The following is a 22,687-nucleotide window of genomic DNA, read 5'->3' on the forward strand; positions in this document are numbered from 1 at the left end:
TTTTATTTTATCAACTCTCTGCAGACTTGAGGTCCCCTGGAGTTCAAGGGAACAGAATCAGAATCTGGTTTATTGCCAAGTAGGTTATCACACATAAATAATTTGCTTTGGGTTATTGGTGCACAACATACACACAGTAAAAGAAAACCAAATAAAAAATAAAGAAACAAAAATATTGAATAGAAGAAAACGTTTTTAGAAGTGGTAGTTGTGTGCAGACATGTGCAAGGTTCACAGTACAAACTGTTTTATCAGCTGATGTATGCACTCAGATTCACAAACATTTCATTTTATGAAAGTGTGTAGTTTTACAGTTTTGAAATATCCATCCAAATACAGTGGAGGCAAATTAAATGGATATATAGATACTTTATTGATCTCGAGAGAAATCTAAGCATCCAGTAGCTTAATAAAAGACATATGACATTACACACCTGTCACCCTCTCCCCTTCCCACGTTTAAAAAGTAAGAAAAAAAGTAAAGGCTGTTACAAATACTACAATACACGGCTACATGTATGTGTGTGGTGCTCACAAATATGATACCAAACACTACATTCAAAATCATCTCCATTGCATTAAGCTTGTATTATTCGTCCAGGATCTCTATCTGTCTGCTCGGCTTTATACCACTAGAGGGAAGTGGTCCAAATAGTGTTACTCATGAAACCGACTCTCAGAAAAAAAGTGTCGACTGCATTGTCTCGGCAGCAGGGGGCGCAGCCGTTCATGGAAAAGGTGGTAGGTGCTGCGTTCTCCTGTAAGCGGCAGCAGAGGGGGAAGCCTCTCACGAACAAATGGCGTCCCTCCAGTGCAGAGCAGCTGATTTCCTACTGAGCACGGCAGCACTAACGGTGGAGAGGTAAACACACCGCCCCCGGATTTCTATGCAACAAGATAGCCTCTTTGCTTTTCACAAGGATTCGTGTAGCAGTGGCGGCTGGTACGTTGCGCACTGTTCAGTAATCGAGATCAGATCGCTGTTCCGGGTGTACAAACAAATCCTACCGTCAAGCAAACACAGAGAGGCGAGTGTCAGCTGCAGCCTGGGTATCTCTCTCTGCTTTGCTTATTTATCTATGCTTTTCTTTTTACGCCGATGGTTGTTGTGTGTGAGTGTTTCACCAGGGCCTGAATTCAGTTCGCTGTAGGCGACAGTAGCAGGTCAAATGTTTCCACCCCGACGTTGGAGGGACACATAACGAACATGGGCATCACCCCTTCAGATTTATCCTCCTTCTCCTCCACCACCACCACCACCACCACCTCCTCCTCCTCCTCCTCCTCCTCCGCCTGACTGGTTGGCCGCCTCTTCGTTAATCCAATTCAGGAGATCATCTTTTCAACCTTTTGCTGAGGTTACACCATCAAGACGGCGTTATCTCAGAAAGCCAGGTAAGGTGTTCTGCTTTTATTCAATGTACCGTTAAACACAGTGTAAGGAGCTGTAGCAGCCTGTCATCTGTCTCTTGTTATAAACATGCTGGCGCATTTTATTTTCGCCATTTCCTCGGTTTTTTTCACCAAGAAATGCTGCACTTCTTTTGGATCACAGACAAACCCCACTATTAGCGGTGTCTTAAGTGTAATTGAGAACTCTTTGTTGGCTCATTTGGGAGTAAACCGCTGTAGTGAATAGATGACAAAGCACTGGCTGCAGGTAGCTGCTTGAAAATGACATCAGCAAGGGTTTCTCTCTCTGTGAGTGTGTGTGTGTGTGTGTGTGTGTGTGTGTGTTGACTGTATTTGTTGCACTTGATCAGAGTTGCTGTAATTGTTGTTCACCACAGCCCTTAAATCATACTAGTTTCCCACACAGCAGCTGCTGAGCTGTTGCATCTGAACTCCAAACATAACATGTTCAGAATGGATGGCTCTGAAAGGTCACTCAGTGTCCTGCCATTTCCATTTTAAGCAGCAGGTCCCCCCCTCCTCCGGGTATAGTCAGATTTTAGGCAAAGCTATGGAACCAGGCTACTAGACAAACAGAGCTTTCCTGCAGTCTGCGCTGACCAAGGCTCAGAGAGGTGTGTGTGTGTGTGTGTGTGTGTGTGTGTGTGTGTGTGTGTGTGTGTGTGTGTGTGTGTGTGTGTGTGTGTGTGTGTGTGTGTGTGGTACACTGAAATTAATTTCTAATGCCTGGCCTACCTGTACATCGTGTTTTCACCTCTCTTGTAGGCTAACATGTTTGTATCTTATCCTTTTTCAGCTAAGGAAGCCAACATGTCGTCATCTTCCTGACACTATGTCCCTTAAATGTCAGAGGTCTATATTAGTTCAAGTGCCTGCTTCTGTCCCTGTGCGAGCTTGAAATACATGCAACATATGAGGCCCATGATCGTCAGTGGCTTTTAAGATCCCTTTTGTGTGCTATTGATTCTCTCTCCAATTACATGCTTCTAGCAATGTCAAAGCAGCGACATAGTGAAAGACTCACTTTCTTTCTTTCTCACACACACACACACACACACACACAAACACACATTTACAGAATGATATATGTTCCACGTGGAATTTGTCTGACATGAAGGGGATGTCGTGATGCACTTTTTCCCACTCTCGACAGAAACGGCTTGTCCCATCGGGGGAATAAATGCATCAAGCCACTACTTTGCTGCCTGCTGCAGATTTGTTCAAAAACAAGAGAAAGCTGGTCTTGTACAAAAACGAAACACATTCCTCAGAGTGACCAGCAGCAGTCGGCCAGTTCTCCCAGAGGAAAGTGGAGATGAGTTTACTTAAGAGTGAGAAGGAATGAGGTTATGATGCCCAGAACTCGGCGTGCCATTGCAGTTCAGAGTACAGGTCAAAAGTACACACATATACACACACACACACACACACACACACACATGAACGTACATGTAAACACATATGTACACAGGTGTGCAGATGTTATGAAGGACACTTTGTATAGAAAAGGAGGGGAAGGGATTGTTTTGGTGTGCCTCACAAAGCAGAGGCTCTCTCTCAGTAAACACTTAATGTTTATCTAAGCCTTTCATGAGAATGCCTGACCTTGGCATCGCCATGTACTGACAAATATTACTGCTGCGTTTTGAAAAGGCTCTCTGCTGAATATGCTATTGTGATGGTGATTATGGGCACGGCAGTTATTCTGACTCCAGGAAAAGTCTGTTTCTCTGGATTTCTTTTTACATTGACTCATCTTTGGGTAGGGCAATCTTCAAACTGTTGTTCAGCAAAACGAAGCACCTGACAGATTTGTAGTTTTTATGGAAATAATATAGTAAGAGTAGTCACTGCAATATTGTTGCGGATACTGTAAATACTATGCGTGTCTGGGGAATGAAAAGGGAAATGCTTTGGTTTTCCCAGACCTGCAAAAGCTATCCGCCTGTGTAAGAGTTATAACTCCGCTGTAGATCACACAGCAGCACCTAATGTTAAGGAGATTAGTCCGCCCGAGACGAAGTTGATCTAGAAATGTTACACCCATGTCGTTGAAAGGCTCTTAACCAGTAATTAAAACTCAAATTAGTGTCAGTTCCTCGTAACCTAAGTCTTATTTGAGTGGCTTCACTGAATAGAGGTGGGTCTTTGAGGGCAGGACAACACTGAATGTAAATCCTCCGTGGTGAGGTAACTGGCATTCCTAAAGACACTTAGCTGTCTCAGACGTACAGTACATTACTGCAGTGTACACTTGTTGAATCCCTCCTTTAATTTCTAGTAACATTTGCATGTCTATAGTCATTTTGGGTGTAATCTGACTCCAGGGGTTGTAGTCTTTTGTTCAGTTGTGCTGCCAAGGATTATGCAACATCCTAAATGCCATTTCAGCAGGGGTTTTTTATGTGTGTGTGTGTGTCTGTGTGTGTGTAACCTAGACAGTCAACAATGCAATCACTAGAGTTCTAAATAGAATCTGAAAACGATGTTTATTGCTCAGAGAGCGCTTTAGCTCCGTGTTATGGCTTGTATCCAGCCAGTTAGGATGAGATAGGGATTGTTATGAGAGCATTATGAGATGTGTGTGTGTGTGTGTGTGTGTGTGTGTGTGTGTGTGTGTGTGTGTGTGTGTGTGTGTGTGTGTGTGTGTGTGTGCCGTGCTCCTTCCAGAAGGCTGCTTGCCATTTCGAACTGCTCTCGTTGGCTCCATTTTCTCAGACAGGTAGGGCTTGCGAGACACTGTTATGCAATAAGTGCACCACAGATTCTTCTGACCGTCCACCTTTCCAACATTCAGCATGTTTAGGAACGTGTAAATTGCAGCAAGCCCTCGGGGGTTGAGTGAGTATAATGTTAGAAAAACAAAAAAAGAGTAAACTTCCTCTGAACATGTCTATGAGCTTACATGTGCTCATCTTCTTTGGACATTGAAACAAAAAGCCATTTTTGCTGATGGAGAAAAACACAGACTGACTGTATGGCTTCCAAGCCGTGATACTTTACACCAGAGGTCTTTGGCCTGAAAAACGTTGAAGACCCCCGCTTTACACCCTCCATACATACGTACTGACTGCCTCATGAGGGCCACAGCCAACATGTTTTTAGAAACAGATGTCACTGCAGACTTTACTGATTCCTGCAGAAAATGCCCTGAAAATAGATAATGCAACATCATTATGTCAAGTTATTTCCAGTGCAAGCTATAATGGAGTTCTACAGGAGGAAAAAGAAATTGAGAAAATCTTTTCTCAAACATTTGTTCCAATGTTGATGTCTGTCCCACACATTCACTCTGCATGGGCTTCTTTCCAAAGTAACTCATTTGGAAAAAGGCAGGAAGGAATATTTTGTCGGAGAGCGTCGTTTTTCCACCCACAGTAGCCTCAATAGACTATAGGCCAACAACAAATGATGTTTCATGTTCATTAAAGGGGTGCAACTCGCACTCCAGCTCCACTGGGAATAAGCCAACCCTTTGCTTTACTACTTCTGTCTCTATCACTGACGCTCCCCACCTACACATAGCAAATAGCAGAATAAATACACGTTCAGGCTCGTGCTCGGCTCAAAGTCACTCTCTGAAATGTTGGAAATCACTAGTTGAAGTAAAAGTAGATGAGTCAGGAGGTAGGCCGGGATCTGGGAGTGCCAGTGGTGAGCCAAAAGCTGGTGCAACCCGGCATAAAAGCCACGGGGGGGGGGAAACAGATGACTAAGCAAAGTGCGCATGTGCAGGACATATCTGATTACTAAGCTACGACTTAGCATGCTGCCAGTCTTTGGGCATATGTTCCTAAAATCTAAACCTCTTGCTAGTTTTTTTTTCTCTCCCTTTTTGGAAGGGCCTGTCTAATACTTGGAATGCAGTCGCAGTCTAAACTCTGGAGATCAAGACTTGTTCACTTAAACTAAACAAGAGATTTAAAGTCCTTTTTGTTGTTGTTGAGATTTCGGTCCTGGTTGATTTGCAGTGGTTACCGTGGTACACTTTACAAATTTGTCACAAAATGCAATAGAAGGGCAACTTGTGTTTCTGTTTCGCCGGCAGCCAAATAAACTCTTAACAAAGGAATGAGTCAGAAACATTTGCCACTGCCATCTGATTTTAATGCTGTGTTTAGTTTTCCCACACACCAGCGGGGCACAGTGAAGTTGTTTACCTGGCTGAGGAGTTGGAGGTGTGCGGCTTATCGCCTACAACTCTTTATCCAACAGCTCACTGCGGCTGCTCCTTATTGTTCCATTATTACCATCACCCGCTTTCCAAAAGATGCAGAAAACTTCTTCACCAATCACGGTGACAAACACATTGTGCTTTCTCTGACTACTCCACAACGAAAGTGAAGCGGCGGCGGCGGCAGCGGCAGCAGCAGCGGTAGCAGCAGCAGCGGTAGCGGCAGCAGCAGCAGCAGCGGTAGCAGCAGCAGCGGTAGCAGCAGCAGCGGTAGCAGCAGCGGGCGGCAGCAGTGGCGGCAGCGGCGGCAGCAGCGGCAGCAGCAGGAAATGTTGTGTTTGCATAAGCAGTAACTTTAAGTGAACAGTGAGGCTGTTATCAATGAGATACAACTGTTGATTACATTCATGCATCATCTTCCTGTGGAGTGGGGGGAAATGGTGGACTCTACCACCACTAGTAAAATCTACTATATCATATAAGTTATTTATTGCTGATACATTAAAAGACAATTGCAGAAACAATGGGTTTGATTTCATGATAAGATTATAGGAGCCGCAATGTATTTTATCAGTTTGCCTTGATCACTGTTCGCTCGTTGAGTTTAGCCTGCGGTGTCAGGTTATCTGAAAATAATAGTAGAATAGAATAGAATCAGTAATTCTGATAACAATTTCCGCCCACGCTTGTTACTGTTTGATCCGTTATGTCCCAAACCTGACAGTGAGTGGCTCACTTGTGGCAGCTCGACCTACAGTCTTGGCTGACTGGAGGTCTTAAACCTTAAAAGGAGAATATGTCACGTCTGAATACGGATTATTGAGTCTCAAATAAGCAACCGGCAAAGTGTACGTCCTGTAATTCCATCAGTGAAAAAGTTGAGTAGATGAAGGCAAGTGCTGCTCATAGCATTCCCTTGAAATGTGTCACCATGGTGTGTAATTTCTCTTTCCCTCACTATTTTGATATGTAAAGTCACACGGACACATTTTTGGTTTTGGAGTGTTTCCTCTCCTCACTTTTATTGGGTTTACGTCCTTTGTGTATCTGCGACAAACCAAACGACAGGACGCCAGCGGCAATTTCCTAAGGTAGTTTTTTGTTTTGGCTTCCTCCTTCCCATTCTCCTGCAATGGGACACAGAGACTTGCTTTACAAGGCAGCAGTTCACCAAACAGCAAGGGGTGAGAGTGGAGGGCAGAACGATACAAGAGAGATATGAATGTGCTGTTGTGGTGAGATAGGCCTCTGTGGAAGATGATTTGTTGGAGTGTCCACGGAGACTGAAGGAAAGGTAGCAAAAGACGATGCCTGGGATGACACGCATAACGTGGAATTTCTTCCGTCTATACGCTTTTTGTTTTGTCTGCGTTGGCCTAACTCAGCGATTACTGAAATTGCTGTTTAGCCCACTACAGGCGAGAGTGTCACCGTACCCTACAGATTAGGCTCTGAGTGCCTCTCTGTTGGAGTGGCTCTCTCCTCCTGTGACCATTAAAACTCTATTGTCCAGCGGAGTCACGGCAGTCCTCACCGTGTGCTCGTTAGTTTCACAGTCATCTCAGTGAAAGGACAAAACTGTTGACGTGATATCCATTTAAGTCAGCGTCTCAACCAGCATGTAATCACCTTTTTAAAGTGATGTGAAACCGCACATGTTGTTCTTTATTTCCTGCCTTGTTGTGTGTAATTTGACTGCAGATATCGTCAGGACCTGCTCACTTCTTTTTGTCTCCATATGTGTAACAACACTTGGCTTTGTCCCCAGGAGGTGTCTGTGTGAGAGACTACATGGGCTTTTTCAGACAAAGGATCTTAGCAGAGAGTGTGTCCATTAAGAGTGAAGATACGCCAATCACACGCTGAATGTTCAACCTCCTCGTTGCGTGTGATAAATCAATTGCATGTGCTCATTCCAGTGAGAGTTTACACGCACAGTTTCCAGTGACCTTCACTAATATATGAATGTCTTTACGAGAGCTTTTGCTTGCATGCTTTTCACATCAGTCACAGTAAAACCAAATGTCTGATAGTTATGGGATAAGGCTGCCAATGTTTTTATCATCAACACTTTAATTCATCAGAAGAATAACTTCTCCTAACGAGTGTTTTCTGTGTAGCTAGAGCTTGGTCAAACTTTTGCCTCCATTGTTGAGGGAAAATCAACAACGCATGGAATGGTCTCACTGTGGTATTTGACGACACATTCCTTTTTATTATTCCAACACGTATCATGTTGTTAGTTAGCCATCCAACTGCAAAGGCTATACATGCACGTTTGAAAGATTTCAATCAGGTTATCTCACTCAAGTTCAAGGTAGGAATTTAGTCAGCATAACTGGATTTTGATACATGCATTAGTCATGAGTTGACTGACATTTTTTTGAATTGCAGTGTTGCTATACGCAGTAACATGACCAGTGGTGGTACAAAATACAGATAACATTGGTTCAAATCCATCAAATATCCTGTTTTTGTGGCTCTAATAATAGGTTTTCTATGGGCTGCCACACGTTTTCTGGCTAGCAGCCATAAGGCCGCTTTTTTTTTTTTTTTCTGAAACACTGCCAGCTGTGTGCTAAAGTGTCCACCAGTTACGTCACTTTCAGACAGCCTGTGAATACAGCCCTTATTTGTTGGTTTGCAGCCACTGCCCTCGGTGAGTGCGACCTTGCGTTTGTTTGCTGCGTTGATGAAAAATGAGATTCCTTTGGAGTAAAGAACTGTCAATTTAGTAAATCTATTCTATTCCATTAATAAACAACCAAGGGAGTTTGTTGGGGGGGGGGGGGGGGTTGTTGCATGTTCTTTTGGATGGAAATTCACAATGAATTCTAAAGAGGCTTACGTCAAAGATGAAACTGGAGGAAAAAACAACAACCTGGCAGAAAAACCACTATGAAATAATGGAAATGAAGCCAGCAACATTAACAAACAAAATTAAGTGGGTTTTGAAACAGTAAGTTTTGCCAGTTTATTTTTGTTGGATTCTGTTTTGCATGGACGTACAAAGGGAATTCTGGATGGGTGGATATATCTGTCCTTTTAATGACAAACTGAAAATAACTTCCCATGATAACACAAATAAGAGCATTTGAGTCTAAACACGATATAGCCAGCTGAGCCAAGGGGGTTTCATGACGTTAGAGAAATGTCTTGACTGTGTGTGTGTGTGTGTGTGTGTGTGTGTGTGTGTGTGTGTGTGTGTGTGTGTGTGTGTGTGTGTGTGTGTGTGCGCGTGCGTGCGAATGATTTCTGCTTCTATAAATACATTACAGGTAACATTTCAAGATTTTTCAGAACGTCCACATTAATGGACTGAGATCTTAATCAGATTATTATGTAATCTGGCTATGGAGTGCATGTAAACGCAATGACTGAAGCTGTACAGCAGTGAGTGACAACACATTGCCAGCAAAGCAAAATTGACCCTTAGCTCGGGCTCTCTGCATCTATCAATAGAAATAGGCTCAATACGGCACGTCCCTGCTTAGAGCCTTAGTTGAAGCGCTTATGGAGTTAGCAATATACAGTATGACTGTCTAAAATAAGGACGTTCTTCCAGCTGTTTTGTAATGCTCTTTGTTATCCGTTGTGTTGTAGAGAACTGTATGTTGTCACCCTTGTTCAGTACAGTCTGGCTTTGAAACCCTGAACAATAAGACTTTGTGGACAAGAATTGCCTCCGCCACCAGTCTAAAGGTTTGGCTCTGTGTGTCATCAAGTCTGCTTTCTTTGTTGTGAAATCAGATCAGCAGGGTGTGGTATTCGCTGTCGCCCCCAGTTACTGAGGAGTTATCTGGGGGTGTGGAAATGAACTCATTCAAGTGAAGGAAAAAAAACAAAAACATTTAGAATCTTAATTTGGGAGAAGAGCTTTAGGAACTTAAAAAGTCAATGAGTGTTGCCCAACCAGGGGTCTAGTGAGGCAAGCATTGGATTTTTCTTCAATGTAGACTCGTTAAAACTTAAAGGAACAAACTCCAGAACACTTCCAATGCTACTGAATCTCATGAATATTTACAGTCGGTCATTAAGCACTGCCAGAGCCTCGGCTCGTTAGGAGTCCACTTAGGAGGCTTGCAGGGGTGTGGAAAATGGTCCTTTTCTTATTACAATTTCACATGATTTCCTGCGTTACATCCCATTTCCTTTCAGTCTGTTTGTCTTGTTTCTTTTGCCCAATGTCACACTCTTTTGCAGGTACACTGACGTTTCCTTCCCCATCTTCCTTCCTTCCTCTTTTTTCTTTTTTTTTTGGGTCCAACTCATCGTCTGTTTTTGTCCGGCTTTGCTTCTGTCTTTTGTCTTGGTGCAACTTTACGGTTTCTACGACTGAGACTTATCTCTGCTGACAGATGGTGTTCTTCTGGTAAATGTTGGTAAACCTTTGCTGAGTTCACAGAGTTTCCTGCACCTGTTGACACTGTTGCAAACATAATGAACATTAAGTAAATATAGCTTCTGAATTTGACTGCATCAAATCAAATGTATTTATATAGCCCAATATCACAAATGACACATTTGTCTCAGTGTGCTTTGTCAACAGATTTGACATTTGTATGGTCATTTTCATGCCACCGTAGGGGTGTGCTGACCTTGTCATACAGACCCTCCGTGCTGCAAATACTGTGAATGCTGATAAGAGTATAAACTGACCCTTGATGCCACACTACTAAACATTTCTAGAAGGATGAGATCAGGTTTGCTGGATCAGAAGATGCATTTAGCCATTCTTCAGCCTGTTCAGTGTTGTCGTCACTATCAACAAACCCAACCGAAAGTCAAAGTAAACACAAACCAGCTCAAGCAGACCAATCCCGGTTCTTGCAGTAACTGTATACTCTGATAAGAGAGATGACATTTATCTTGTATTGCAGCAGGAAAATGGAAAGAGTCCAAGTAGGCATTAGACTAAGTTTGTTTGCCTGACATACCCAGGCATGACCACTGTCAGCAACCCAAACTGCAAAACAGACTTTGACTTGGTTGGCACCATCACACACACACACACACACACACACACACACACACACACACCACACACATAGCTTCTCCACCCCTATTACGCTGCCAAAATACAACTGGGTGATTGTGTAACTCCTCGGGGCATGGAAAAACTAGGCCTATCACCACTCTCGGCTACCCTCTTAGCACTCCCCTTCCCCATGTCAAGGACAGACGGAGACTGTCCCCAACCGCTGTCCCTCCACGAAGGCATGTCACCTTTCACATTCAGTGATTGAGCTGTCCAAAAATAAAAATCCCTATGCTTGTGTGCTTTGGGTTACAAATGTGGGTTAGTGGATGGAGCACGTGGGTCATGGCTTTGTATTGTATTGTATGATCTACATCAACCTATGGCCCACATACACCCGCGACCTACATTCTGCCTTAAATAAACAAGCTCAAAATAGACTCTGGCATGATTTATCAATGATAGTTTTCCATCGGCAGACGTTAGCAGGGATCCTTACTGTGTATTGTAGTGGCATGTCTCACATTTTGATTTTATTTGAAAGGTGCACATGTGTTATAATTCAGATTCAGGAGATGGACTAAGTAAATATATTGAGAGTTGTAAATTTACAAACGGGTAATTAATTTTATTATTTGTTGTGACTCGATTGTCAACTTAAATGCAACTCTCTGTTTTGCATGTACGCGACTGTTGTGAGACTAATTTTTCATTATTGTATAAATATTGCCAAAGATGTTGATTACGATCCAGACAAGGGCAGAATGTGTGTCTTAAATTACAGTTGTGTATTTGACCATAGGCAATGTGCTATGCACCTTTTTGTAAGGCTGAAACATGACATGTGTTTAGACTATATATGAGTTAAAAGATATGTTTATGTCTCTGGTGAAGGTAAAAGTTGCTAACATTGTACTTACCATCAGTTATTCTCCAGGTGACCATTAAAAGTTGAACCATTGCTTATTAATTGTCTTTCTGCAAGATTGCAAAGCATTAGCAGGGTGTACTCTAGGATTTAATGATGGCAGTGTTGTATATGAGTGGGTGTCTAATGTAATGTAGGTGTCATTTGTACCTACCCACCATACTTTCATATTGTCACCAGGCAGTGAACACAACAGCTTGTAGAATATTGTGCAACAGAAACACTTTGCTATCATACAAATGTATACACCTGGTGTACAAAATAATACCAGCCGACATAAAAATAATAACAGGAACACCTTTTTAAAGGTCCAATGTGTAGGATTTAGTGGCATCTAGTGGTGAGATTACAGATTGCAACCAACTGAATACCCCTCTGGTCACGCCTTTGCAAGCGTGTAGAGGACCGACGGTTCAGGTAACGAAAAAAGGTTAAAGGGTTAGGGTTAGGGTTAGGGTTAGGACCCTCTCTAGAAGCAGAGTTTGTCCTTTCTGGGCTACTGTAGAAACATGGAGGCCCATCCTATTTATCCCAATACATCCCTCTAAATCCTACCCACTGGACTTTTTTGAATACAATGCATTATATCATTATATTGTTTTGCTTTAAAATGTAACAACTTTCAAAAGTTGGACATTCTAAATAATTATGACAGCACATCATATCTTTCTACTTTTTATGCCGTTATATCTTTACACTGTCCAGAAAACGCCGCAAATGATGTTGAATCTTTTGAAATTGCGTGCATGCGTACATGTGATTTATCTTCTGCCTGTTTGTTCCGTTGCCCGGTGGGAACTTTCGCAACAAGTTGACAAAAAAGTATTCGCAGGCCGTAAAGGTGAGCCAAGGAAGTCCGGAAACTGGAGTGAATTGGCACGTTGCCTCTCTCTTTCTTTATACTCTGTCTCTCTCCTTTTCTCTGCAGCAGTGGACACAGTGGATATGACACAAATGAAATTTTAAGGCCCTACTAATTGGCCATGAAGAGCAGGGCTGGGCTGTTGAGGGGGGGGGATGGCAGGAAGGAACGGTGTGGGGGGGGGGTAAGCAGCAGAGGGTTGGATCACTAAGTGCTTATTAAAGACCCTTAGCTCCCTCAGATCAAATTGCTGTTCACTGCCATGATTTCAGGTGATTCAATATACATGTGGAATTGTGAGGTGAATGAAATCACATGCTTTGGGAATATACATTGTTTGTGGAATGCAATTACAGCTGCAAGTCCAGAGAGACCGTAGCAAATGATTACAGCAGTATGACAGAAAATGTTGACAAAAGTAAACTTGAGGTTCAGATTAGGTTTCGCTGATGAGGCCAGTCGGAACGAGGTTTGTTGGAGTCAGCTGGTATCATATCATGCTTCTCACTACAGTAATTCTGCTGCAGTAATTCCAACTGAACATCTTCTGTGTTGGCTTGTCCCCCCCCCCAGACCTCAGGTAGAATAGTCTCCGTCCTTATTCCAGCGCTGCGTTGGTTGACAGCACAGTCTAAGTAAATCTGCTGAAGGTCTGCTTTGTTCACGTATCGACCAAATGTCCATCTGCGTACGTGTATAATAGGTGTGGAAGAGAGAAAAACATGTGAGCTGCTCCCACTCCCAGATCAGCTAACAGTTGCTAGCGTCTTTCTTTCACATCAGCCACAGACGGTAAGGTATATAAATAGAGTCTTATGCAATGTTTTGATGTGGCATTATATTTACACACAGTAAAAGGTGTCAGACCAGGTGAGAATGGAGAGCTGAAAGATTGTTTCTCCTCTTATGTTCCCCCGTTTCTTTCAGTGTCCTCTCCCCTCTGTAGGAAGAGCAGATGGCAATGTAGAGTGTATACACTGGTGCATTGAGAGCACTTAGTTGAGTTTAGTTCCTCTTGAATATAAAGGCCGCATCGCTATGCAGTGTGATGCTTCATGTTCTGTCTCTGTTTGAGTCTATTCACAGGAAGTGTTTGCATTTTATTGTTTTCTGTGTACGTTAGGAAGGAAGCAGCATTTATTTGAATGCAGAGCAGGGCTGGTATCGTGTGTGTGTGTGGTCACTGAGGGTGTGGTATTAAATATCAGTCTACTATCAGATTCAATTAATATTTAAAACAAAAAAAACAAAAAAATTATGTTATTAAGGGGTATTTTTGAGCACCAAAAGTCCAAATCAAAAAAGATATTACATTTATAATTATATTTAAAAAAAGCTTCATTCAGTACTAAAAAGATCATGTCATCATAATTTGCTGGGATAATAAATCCAGCCTTGAGTGACGCTGGCTTATGCAGCCATGAGTTGTTTAAATATTTATGTTTTGCGTACTGTAAGTGAGCTTTATTTTATACAGCATATGACGTAGCTGTAGATACACAAAGAAAAGAGCTTTAATAGATGTCATCATGTATACTGCAGCAAGAAATCTCTTACACTTTGAGTAGTTCTCCTCAACTGCTCCTCCATGACCATCTCCACCCCGATGTATAGTTAATGCCGTGTGTGTTTATGCATATTGGTTATGGAGCCATCGTCGCATAAGTGCTGCTGCAGCCAGTGAAGCTATGAGTGGAGCTCCCGCAAACTGATGACTGACACATGGTGACCACTGCTCAGGATGAATGTTTGACTTGTGACTCATTTATGACTCTCACTTTATTAATCTTTAGCTCACTGACCTGACCTTTTCAGACGTATGGTATTCTGGAGGGCGATTTCTTTTGAAAGGAGCACACACGGAGCCTTAGAGCCCTGCATGCACAGTCTCTATTGCTCGAGATATAATGTAGTGTGTGTGTGTGTGTGTGTGTGTGTGTGTGTGTGTGTGTGTGTGTGTGTGTGTGTGTGTGTGTGTGTGTGTGTGTGTGTGTGTGTGTGTGTGTGTGTGTGTGTGTGTGTGTGTGTGTGTGTGTGTGTGTGTTTCTCGGTGATAATGGACCATCTAGTTAATAATGCAGCAGAGGATGCACTGCACCTCTTGAAAACTCATTTTCACTTTGTCGCTCTCTCTCTTTCTCGATCTCTCTCTCTCTCTCTCTCGATCTCTCTCTCTCTCTTCCTCTGCTCTCCTCAGGCCATTCTTAAAAAAACGATTTCATTTGTCCTCATCGACCCGGTCTGTCAGTATTAGCACAGCCAATATAAAGTCTGGAAAGAGAGAAATGGATTTAAATGTAAAAGCGCATACGGATAGTCCATTAGAAAGTCCTGCACTGCAACAGCGCAAATTACTTTTTACTGTCATTGTATTTTGTTATGCCACAGGGCTAATGGAGTCCAGCAGCTTAGACATGGTGACAGATAAAGAAACGGACTCATTTCAGTCTCCGTTGAACTGCTGTCAATCAAGTCATCGGCTGCACAGTTTTGAGACTCTACCGCAGAGGTGTTGATAAGGTTCCCCACGGCCTTTTGTTTTTAGTGTTAAGCACATGGCCTCTGAAGTGTCCGTCGCAGTCCTGCGTCGTGAACTTTCACATGCAACTTCTTCCTCTTTGCCTGTGAATTTGGCCGGTTGCTGTTGTGTGTTTGCTACATTAAATCATTTTGACGTTTTTAGGACCGATGCTCCTTTAACCTGCACTTTAGCACCTTTTGGATGTGGAACGTCATGTTGCTTTGTCAGTGCTGTCAGACTCGTGTTAACGCTGACACATACCGCTTATTTGCACTCGGCTACATAAATGTGTCTCCTTTCCGATTATGATTTAATTACTTCGGCACTAAAGGCCCTCTTCCGTGTATTATTTTGGACCACCAGAGCACACGCCTTCCCACACACTCCCCAGGGGGGTCATGTTTGTAAATCCTTGCCTCCATCCTGATAACAAATTGCCATTTAAGCTTTTGTAAACGAGCTCCGCACCTACATAATAGAGCTTCCTCGCCACTCAGTACTTTCTGGTCAGCGTGATGGATGGTGGATAGATGGATGAATGCCAGGTGATTTGAGTGAGTCAGACATTTTTTCTCACATTGCAATTTCCTCCTACCTGACACGAATAAAGAATGCGAAGGAGGAAGAATTGAGGGTATCGGATTTTTAGCAAATGAGACATTTTTCCCAGTCGAGCCTGATCTGAATGGATCACTTACTGAGAACACGGGGCACAGCTGCATCACCTGAGGATGTAGCTCCTCTGTACCCTCTTGCTGTCTTTGAGCTTTTGTTTACACAATGTCATTTTGTTTTGCATATTGTCTCTCGAATCTGCACTTTCTGAACAGCAGTGTTGTTCCTATCTGGAGTTATTTGCACTTACTTTCAGTTTCGTTCTCTTGTAAACAAATTACTAAATGCGTGTGATGAGCCGGTGTCGTCATGTGTTGAAACACAAGTCATTGTGTCATGATGAAGTTTCTGGACAAAATGATATGGTGATACAATGGAACCACACTGTCAGACAATGAAAATGACACCAGAAGTCCTCTAAAGATATTCTAAATAGAATAAATCGTCCCACATCTCCATGTTGTGCTGCTATTTCTTCCGTCTCTGATTGTAATTTGACAGAACTGCAGTGAAGTGTAGTGATGCACTTCACCTCATCAGCTGCAGCATCCGATCGCTCACAGATTTCCAATGAGTGTCCGTCTAATAATAGACTTCCATATAGGATGTACTCGTGTATCCTCACTGAAGTCTCCATCGGGAATCTTCCTCTTTCCTCTCTCCTTGTGCAGCATTAAGAGAAGTGAGACGTCCTCACTGATGGCAGACCCAATATCTTTCTGTGTTACATGGAGACAAAAAGCTATAACGATATGACGAGATCGAGATGCACAACCTGGCTTGCACCAAAAGGTTCCAGTCCATCACATGGCTCTCTGGATTTTCCTCATTACCACAACAGATTAGTCTCCGTCTCATTTTTATTTTATGTGTCATCCGTGGATTGCCTTCACCTAGCACCCCAACAAAGTTGATCCATGGTGGATGCATTTTTTCCTCCTCCTTTTTTTAAAAGATGAAATGTGTTGTGGTGTATAGTGATACCATAACTCCTCTAAACCAGAACACACTGTCTCTCTTTTTGTCTCCCCTCTCTGGGTGGCACATGTATACAGCACAAGGGTCCGTGGAGGGAGCATGTGAACTCTTCAACCCCCTCTCCTCCACACTCTTCTTGTATGTCTGTGAACGTTGAGGCAGACTGTACCATGACTAGAGGAAAAGCAAAACACCATCTCACCCTGTCTCTTTTCCTCTGCCATGCTTCTCTCTCCCTCCTAGCCATTGCCCCCCCCCCCCTCCACCTCCGAAGTCCTCCTTCAGCCGGTTGCTAAGCAGCACGGGGAGAGCTTGACGGTGTTGACTTTGTGTGCTCGGTACCACTTCCTGTAAACAGCATAGTGGGTGCTCTTCGCTCTCAGCTGCGCAGGGAAGGAGAGAGTGAGACGAGACGTCCTAAAATAACCCTTTCTGACTCTCACAAAAGAGACGCGATGACGCGCACGGAAGAAGAAGAAACAAAAAAAAGTGTTATTTCATCCCAAGTGAACATTTCACAAGGAGCTGGGAGAGATGATAGCTATAGAAGTTTCAGGAGCTTTTGAACTGTTTTTTCTTTTCTTTGCCAGAAAGCATGAGAACTGGAATAAAACTTAACGACTAACAAGGGCCATTTAGTGTGTGTGTGTGTGTGTGTGTGTGTGTGTGTGTGTGTGTGTGTGTGTGTGTGTGTGTGTGTGTGTGTGTGTGTGTGTGTGTGTGTGTGTACTTGGACTCAACTCAACTCGCAATGCATTTTCAGTTTGCGGTCATACCGTCATGCTCATTGTGTCACAACAAATAAAGCACAGCTTGGACTCTGGATTTCTCATGTAGACAGACGCAAACAAAACTGAGCTACATATAGTCGCACTTTAAGGATTTTCTTTGTCAACAGGATTATGAGAATTACCCATTCCACTTTGCTCACTTCATTTCAGGATGCATTTGCCTTCATCATTATTCGTACCCATCTGACCCTTTTCCTCTCTTTCGTTGTTGTTGTTGTTGTTTCAGCTCTGTGGCGGTGAAGATGACCACGGCGCGGTACCGTCCCACCTGGGAGCTGGCCGTGGACCCCCTGGTCTCGTGTAAGCTGTGCCTTGGAGAGTTCCCTCTGGAGCAGATGACCACCATCACACAGTGCCAATGTGTCTTCTGTACACTGGTGAGAAGGACGCTCTGCAAATAGCAAAACACATTTCCTGCAGAACAAAGACTAAAAATAAATGATCCGCAAATCACATTTATATAATATCAAAAATATAGCAATATTCAAAAGTGATGCAGAGAAAATAGTTTGGGTTCATTAGCAACTTCAAAGAGCAGAAGTTGATCAAAATGACTGTGCAAGCATTTTCAGAAAAGGAAATTCTGTAAGTGTTAATTAATTAATAAGAGCCACCCAGGATTTTCACCGTATTAAAATCAGAAATGACCTCAGGATTCATAATCTCCCATCCCTCCTGTGTAACACTGGTACCGTGTGAAAAGGCTGGGACAAAGGAATGTGTAGCACCCATTGGTTGTCAGATCCAATCTAGTCCAGAGATGAAGAAACAATGTCAAAGAACGACCACTAAAAATAGAAGCTACTTCCTAGAACACAGTCTGGGCGGTGGCAGAAATCCACCAGTTAGTACAGTTCATTTCACAGAGGTCAACCACAATATAAACACAAACGCTGCCTATATCTCACTTGAGAGCCCTTTTGATATTTGATACTGGTATTTCTAAATTGTTTTTTGAAAATAGAAAAAGAATATACACAGTGTAACAGAATATGTAACAGAATAGAAGTAATAAAATGCTAGTGCATGTCATGAAAATCTTACACAATCTTTTAGATTGTTCATCTTCCTAAAGGATCAGTTGTTTGGATGAGTGTAAATTAGCAACCGAAGAACAGTAGACGTAATACGCTTCAGATGCTACTTTGAAGTTTTATGTGAAGTAGCATTTTTAGGGCAGAAGAAAACCTTTAAACACAACATTCACCTTTATAAAGTTGAACAAACAGTTGTGTATTTGAACTTCCAGCAGACACACAGAAACATAAGCATTCATTCGAAGTCGTGTTTCTTGAAGTTGAATATTTACTCCTGAGTAAAACCTCTAGCTCTTTTAACTCTAAATGCTAGCTAGCTAGCTAGCTAGCTAATTCTGATGCAACAGGCCAGAGATTGTTTACCAACTTTTCTGGCGCGTGTGTGTTTGATTTATTTTTCTTTATTTGTTTCTGTCAATCTGACTGACTGGATATTGAAGTGGGGCAATGTTGTATTTGTCTGCCTGTGTGTTTTTCCTCAGTGCCTGAAGCAGTATATTGAACTCCTGATCAAAGAAGGCCTTGAAACTGCAATTAGCTGTCCAGACTCTGCCTGTCCCAAAAGAGGACACTTGCTGGAAAATGAGGTATTGATTGATAAAAAAAGAAAGAAGGAAATGTCAGATTTTTACTTTGATCATCATTAGAATAAATTGCCCTTTCGGTGGCGACTGGTTGTCAATATTGGAACAATCCCCCGCTGCTCCTCTGGCTCATGCACATCTCTGATAGTGTCCAATAGACTAGACCAAATCACTGCAGCAATTTCCAGAAACAATGGTCACTTTCCATGCCACGAACTTCCTATCGTGCTGCTCTTTTTTTGAGAGATAGTCAAACTAATATTTAGTTTAACAGTTAGTTTAACACATTTACGCCTGCTTCAAAGCTCAAGCTTTACTCAGGATGACCACTGCGCTCCACCTGCCAGTGTGTTTATTCCACTATAATAAGCAGCTGAGGTCAATCTGAGGGCTGAGCGTTCCTCATCCTCCAGTCAGTTTGTGTCCACGGACTCACTGAATCTCTCACTTGGTCTCGGAGGCCCGTAAGCGCTGCATGGTTCAGCACATCCCTCCTTATGTTTCTAATCAATCAGTGTCACTGGCCCTTAATGGAACCCGAGCTACTCCTGCCACTCAGGCAAAGCACGCCTCATCCCTGTCTGTTCTGACAGCAGCACCCTCACCTTGTAATTGACTGCTCTCTTACAAAGCCTGAATTCTCATTTCATTGCCCAATAAATAAGTCTATTTAACCTTTGAGTGGGCCTGTGTATGCACCTTGAATACATTCTGGGAACTGGATTATCTTCTCTTAATAAAAAAGTAGCAAATTCTGATCTTGTAGACATTAGAATTTGACATTGTTCTGGAAATTGTATTCACATACTGAATGTATAATTGCTCCTGCAGCTTCTGTCTATAAATATGCACAATGACCTGCTTATTTCCCTCCCACTTCATCGTCTCCTCCTCTCTCCCCGTAGATTGAGTGCATGGTGGCCACGGAGATGATGCAGAGATACAAGAAGCTTCAGTTTGAAAGGGGTGAGTCAACGCAAAAGCGAACGCCAGCGTTCCTCTCTGGGTGTTGCGTGGGCAATGGCTGTCGAACGCACACTCGCGTGGACCCTCCTGTCCTCTAAGGATACCATATTTTACTGTGACACACAGAAGGATGACGACAATCCTGTCTTGTGTCGCCAAACTGCTTCTCACTCTGTGTCTGGAATCAATCATTCCCCCCCCCCCGCCACCCCCTGCGGACAGTTTTGCTTTTGAATTACGCCATAGGGTGTCTGCGCAAAGCTAATAGAAAAGATCTGAGCAATGCTTGTTTGCTCAGTAGATTTCAATCTTGCCCATGTCGGCACTGAACGACAGTCCATGGCTTTTACAATGAAGTGTTTCAATTGTGACTTCTGACACTAAAACAATATATGGATTCAATACCATGTTATGAACCACAAGTAATCATGCAGGCGAGGGATATTCTTGCGACAGGTAGTCAGGCCTAACGTTTGTCTGATTTATGCTGTAGTATTCTGACTCAGCCCTGTCATCCTCATCAACACCAGTTCCTATCAAATATACATGAAAGGGAAATCCTGCCAGACTTTGTTTAAAGAGATTCTAATTGGATTGGTTCGGCTCTAGACTCGTAAACTGTCTGGCTGACTCTGATGCGGCAGGTCTCTTAGCATAGCAGGATATTTTAGTGAAATCCTTTTATCTCTGCTTCAGTGCGCGGCTATGTTTTCAATGTCTGCGCTTTACACTGTTTGTAGAATAAATGTTAAGCGACTGGTAATGGGCTCGGATATCACTGCTGTAAAGATAATGTGTCCGTGTCACGCCGTGCTGTCAGTGCAGACGTGCTAATCAGTAATATTAGAGTTCCCCTCGTTACCGGAGAAAAGCAGTAACCAAGCCGCGTTATCACTGTACTCGCCCTGCAGGTTCTCCACCTACACACGAGCACAAATTGTATACAGAACATGCAGATCTCACTTGCACACATAAATGCGTGAACAAAAAGAAATCCATAGGAACACAGAGGGGGGGGGGGTGCTGTAAATTATGAGAAATCCTCAGAAAGCCTCAGAAATAGCTGTTGATGCTGCCTGGTTAAGGGCAGTCAGCCGTCTCATCAATGTCCCAGTCCAGTCAGGCAGAACAGTTGCTGTAACCGTTCCATATTTCTCAGGCTGAGCCAAGAGTGCATGTGGAATGTGGGCTCTGAGTTCTTGGCAGAGAGGGAAGGGGAAAGAAGGAGAGGATACAAGGGCAAGTGCATCACGCTACCAACAAAGAACAGAACTGGCACGAAAAGTGGTCTCTTTTTACACACATTCCAAAGAGTTTGGAGAAGTCGTGGAAGTGAGTTAGACCATCATAGATGCAGCAAGACAAAAAGTAACGATTCTCCCTTCTTTAAAATGTCTGTTCACCCAAATCAGAATAGTTTTTCTCACTTGTATTTTTTGCACATTCTTCTGGGTTTAGAGGTTTGAGACCTCTCTGAAATATCAGCTGCCTCTGCAACATCGAAGTTGAAAAATGTAAGGCTTTAAGATACCCTTTTAGGATAACTGCGGTCCATGACGCCGGCACTTGCTTTGTTCCATTAGAGGTGCTGCTGGACCCATGCCGGACGTGGTGCCCTTCCTCGACCTGCCAGGCCGTGTGCCAACTAAAGGAAGCAGATTCTCCTGCGCTGCCCGAGCTGGTCCAGTGCGCCGTCTGCGCCCTCGAGTTCTGCTCGGCCTGCAAGACCAACTGGCACCCCGGACAGGCCTGCCAGGAGAACAACCTGCCCATTACCTCCTTCCTACCAGGAGAAAACAGGTACTGCCGTCGATTCCATTTACCATCCAATGTACTGCTGCATTGGAAATGATTTTCTTTCCCAATATGTACACACCTTATACTCTGATCAACACATGCACGCAAGCTTCTCTTCAGGTGGCTTTCAGCTTTAACCGATTAGATTAATAAAATAAATCATTTTATTAACCGACATTTCTTTAAGTTAAAGAATCTCTAGTTGGAGATTCTCAAATGTGAATATCTGCTGGTTTTTCTGGTCCTTTATGATTAAACTGAATATCTTTAGGTTCTGGAGACTTGGTCGCACAAATCAAATAAATGATCTGAATATATCAACTTGTGTTGGCCATTTATACATACATACATACATTTTCATACATTTTATGGGCCTTAATCGAGAACGTTATTGATAATTTAACCAGTAAAGAAAAACAATCATTAGTTTCATCCTAGTCTCAACTACTATACAATTATTGTAATAAAAAAGAACCCTTGAATGAATATAATGTAGATATGCATGAATTTGCACAGGCGATTTATAAGTGAATTTCTAACTAACAAAAAGCAAACATTTATTCAAAGTTGTATTACATCATCAGTTAACACCAGCACTATCCATTCCAGTAATAATGTGTCTACATTATAAAACTACCTCTTCAACCTTCAAAGATATATTAATGTATCCCCTTTTGGCATGTTGTGACAGTATCAGCTGCTATAAAGCTTCTGCAGATGCAATCCCTCAGAACTGAAGCAGCAATCCATAAATCATGTGCAGCTCACCTGACTGGAGTTCTGAAGCACTTGTCAATATGCAGCAGGATTCATTCAGCGTATCCTTTTAATATATATTGACGGCTTGCCTGGCTGGCTGTTTTGCAGCCACTGCTCCCGTTGATCATCAGCCAGGGCTCACGCACAAATGAATAGGCAAGATATAAAACAATCGGCCGAAAACTAAACTGCGGTAAAGAAGCCTGACATTGGATTATTATTCCTTTTTTAAGGAAACATGACCTGCCTGTGAGGCTAGAAGAGGGCTGCCGGGAGACATATGC

The 22,687-nt window shown here is 42.9% G+C and overlaps 1 protein-coding gene across 1 annotated transcript in view; it reads left to right on the top strand.

The window, feature by feature from the left end:
- Nucleotides 1-740: 740 nt before the first annotated feature.
- rnf144aa (ring finger protein 144aa) overlaps nt 741-22,687 on the top strand; it is a 29,291-nt gene continuing 7,344 nt past the window's right edge. Inside the window, exons 1-6 of the mRNA XM_029460272.1 lie at nt 741-943; nt 1,118-1,395; nt 17,487-17,637; nt 18,780-18,884; nt 19,787-19,847; nt 21,431-21,647. Of these exons, the coding sequence (XP_029316132.1) occupies nt 17,503-17,637; nt 18,780-18,884; nt 19,787-19,847; nt 21,431-21,647 (518 nt within the window). The 5' untranslated portion in view covers nt 741-943; nt 1,118-1,395; nt 17,487-17,502. The remainder of the gene's footprint in view (nt 944-1,117; nt 1,396-17,486; nt 17,638-18,779; nt 18,885-19,786; nt 19,848-21,430; nt 21,648-22,687) is intronic.

Source organism: Cottoperca gobio, chromosome 22 (assembly GCF_900634415.1).
Source record: "Cottoperca gobio chromosome 22, fCotGob3.1, whole genome shotgun sequence".
In the NCBI taxonomy this organism is placed as follows: Eukaryota; Metazoa; Chordata; class Actinopteri; order Perciformes; family Bovichtidae; genus Cottoperca; species Cottoperca gobio.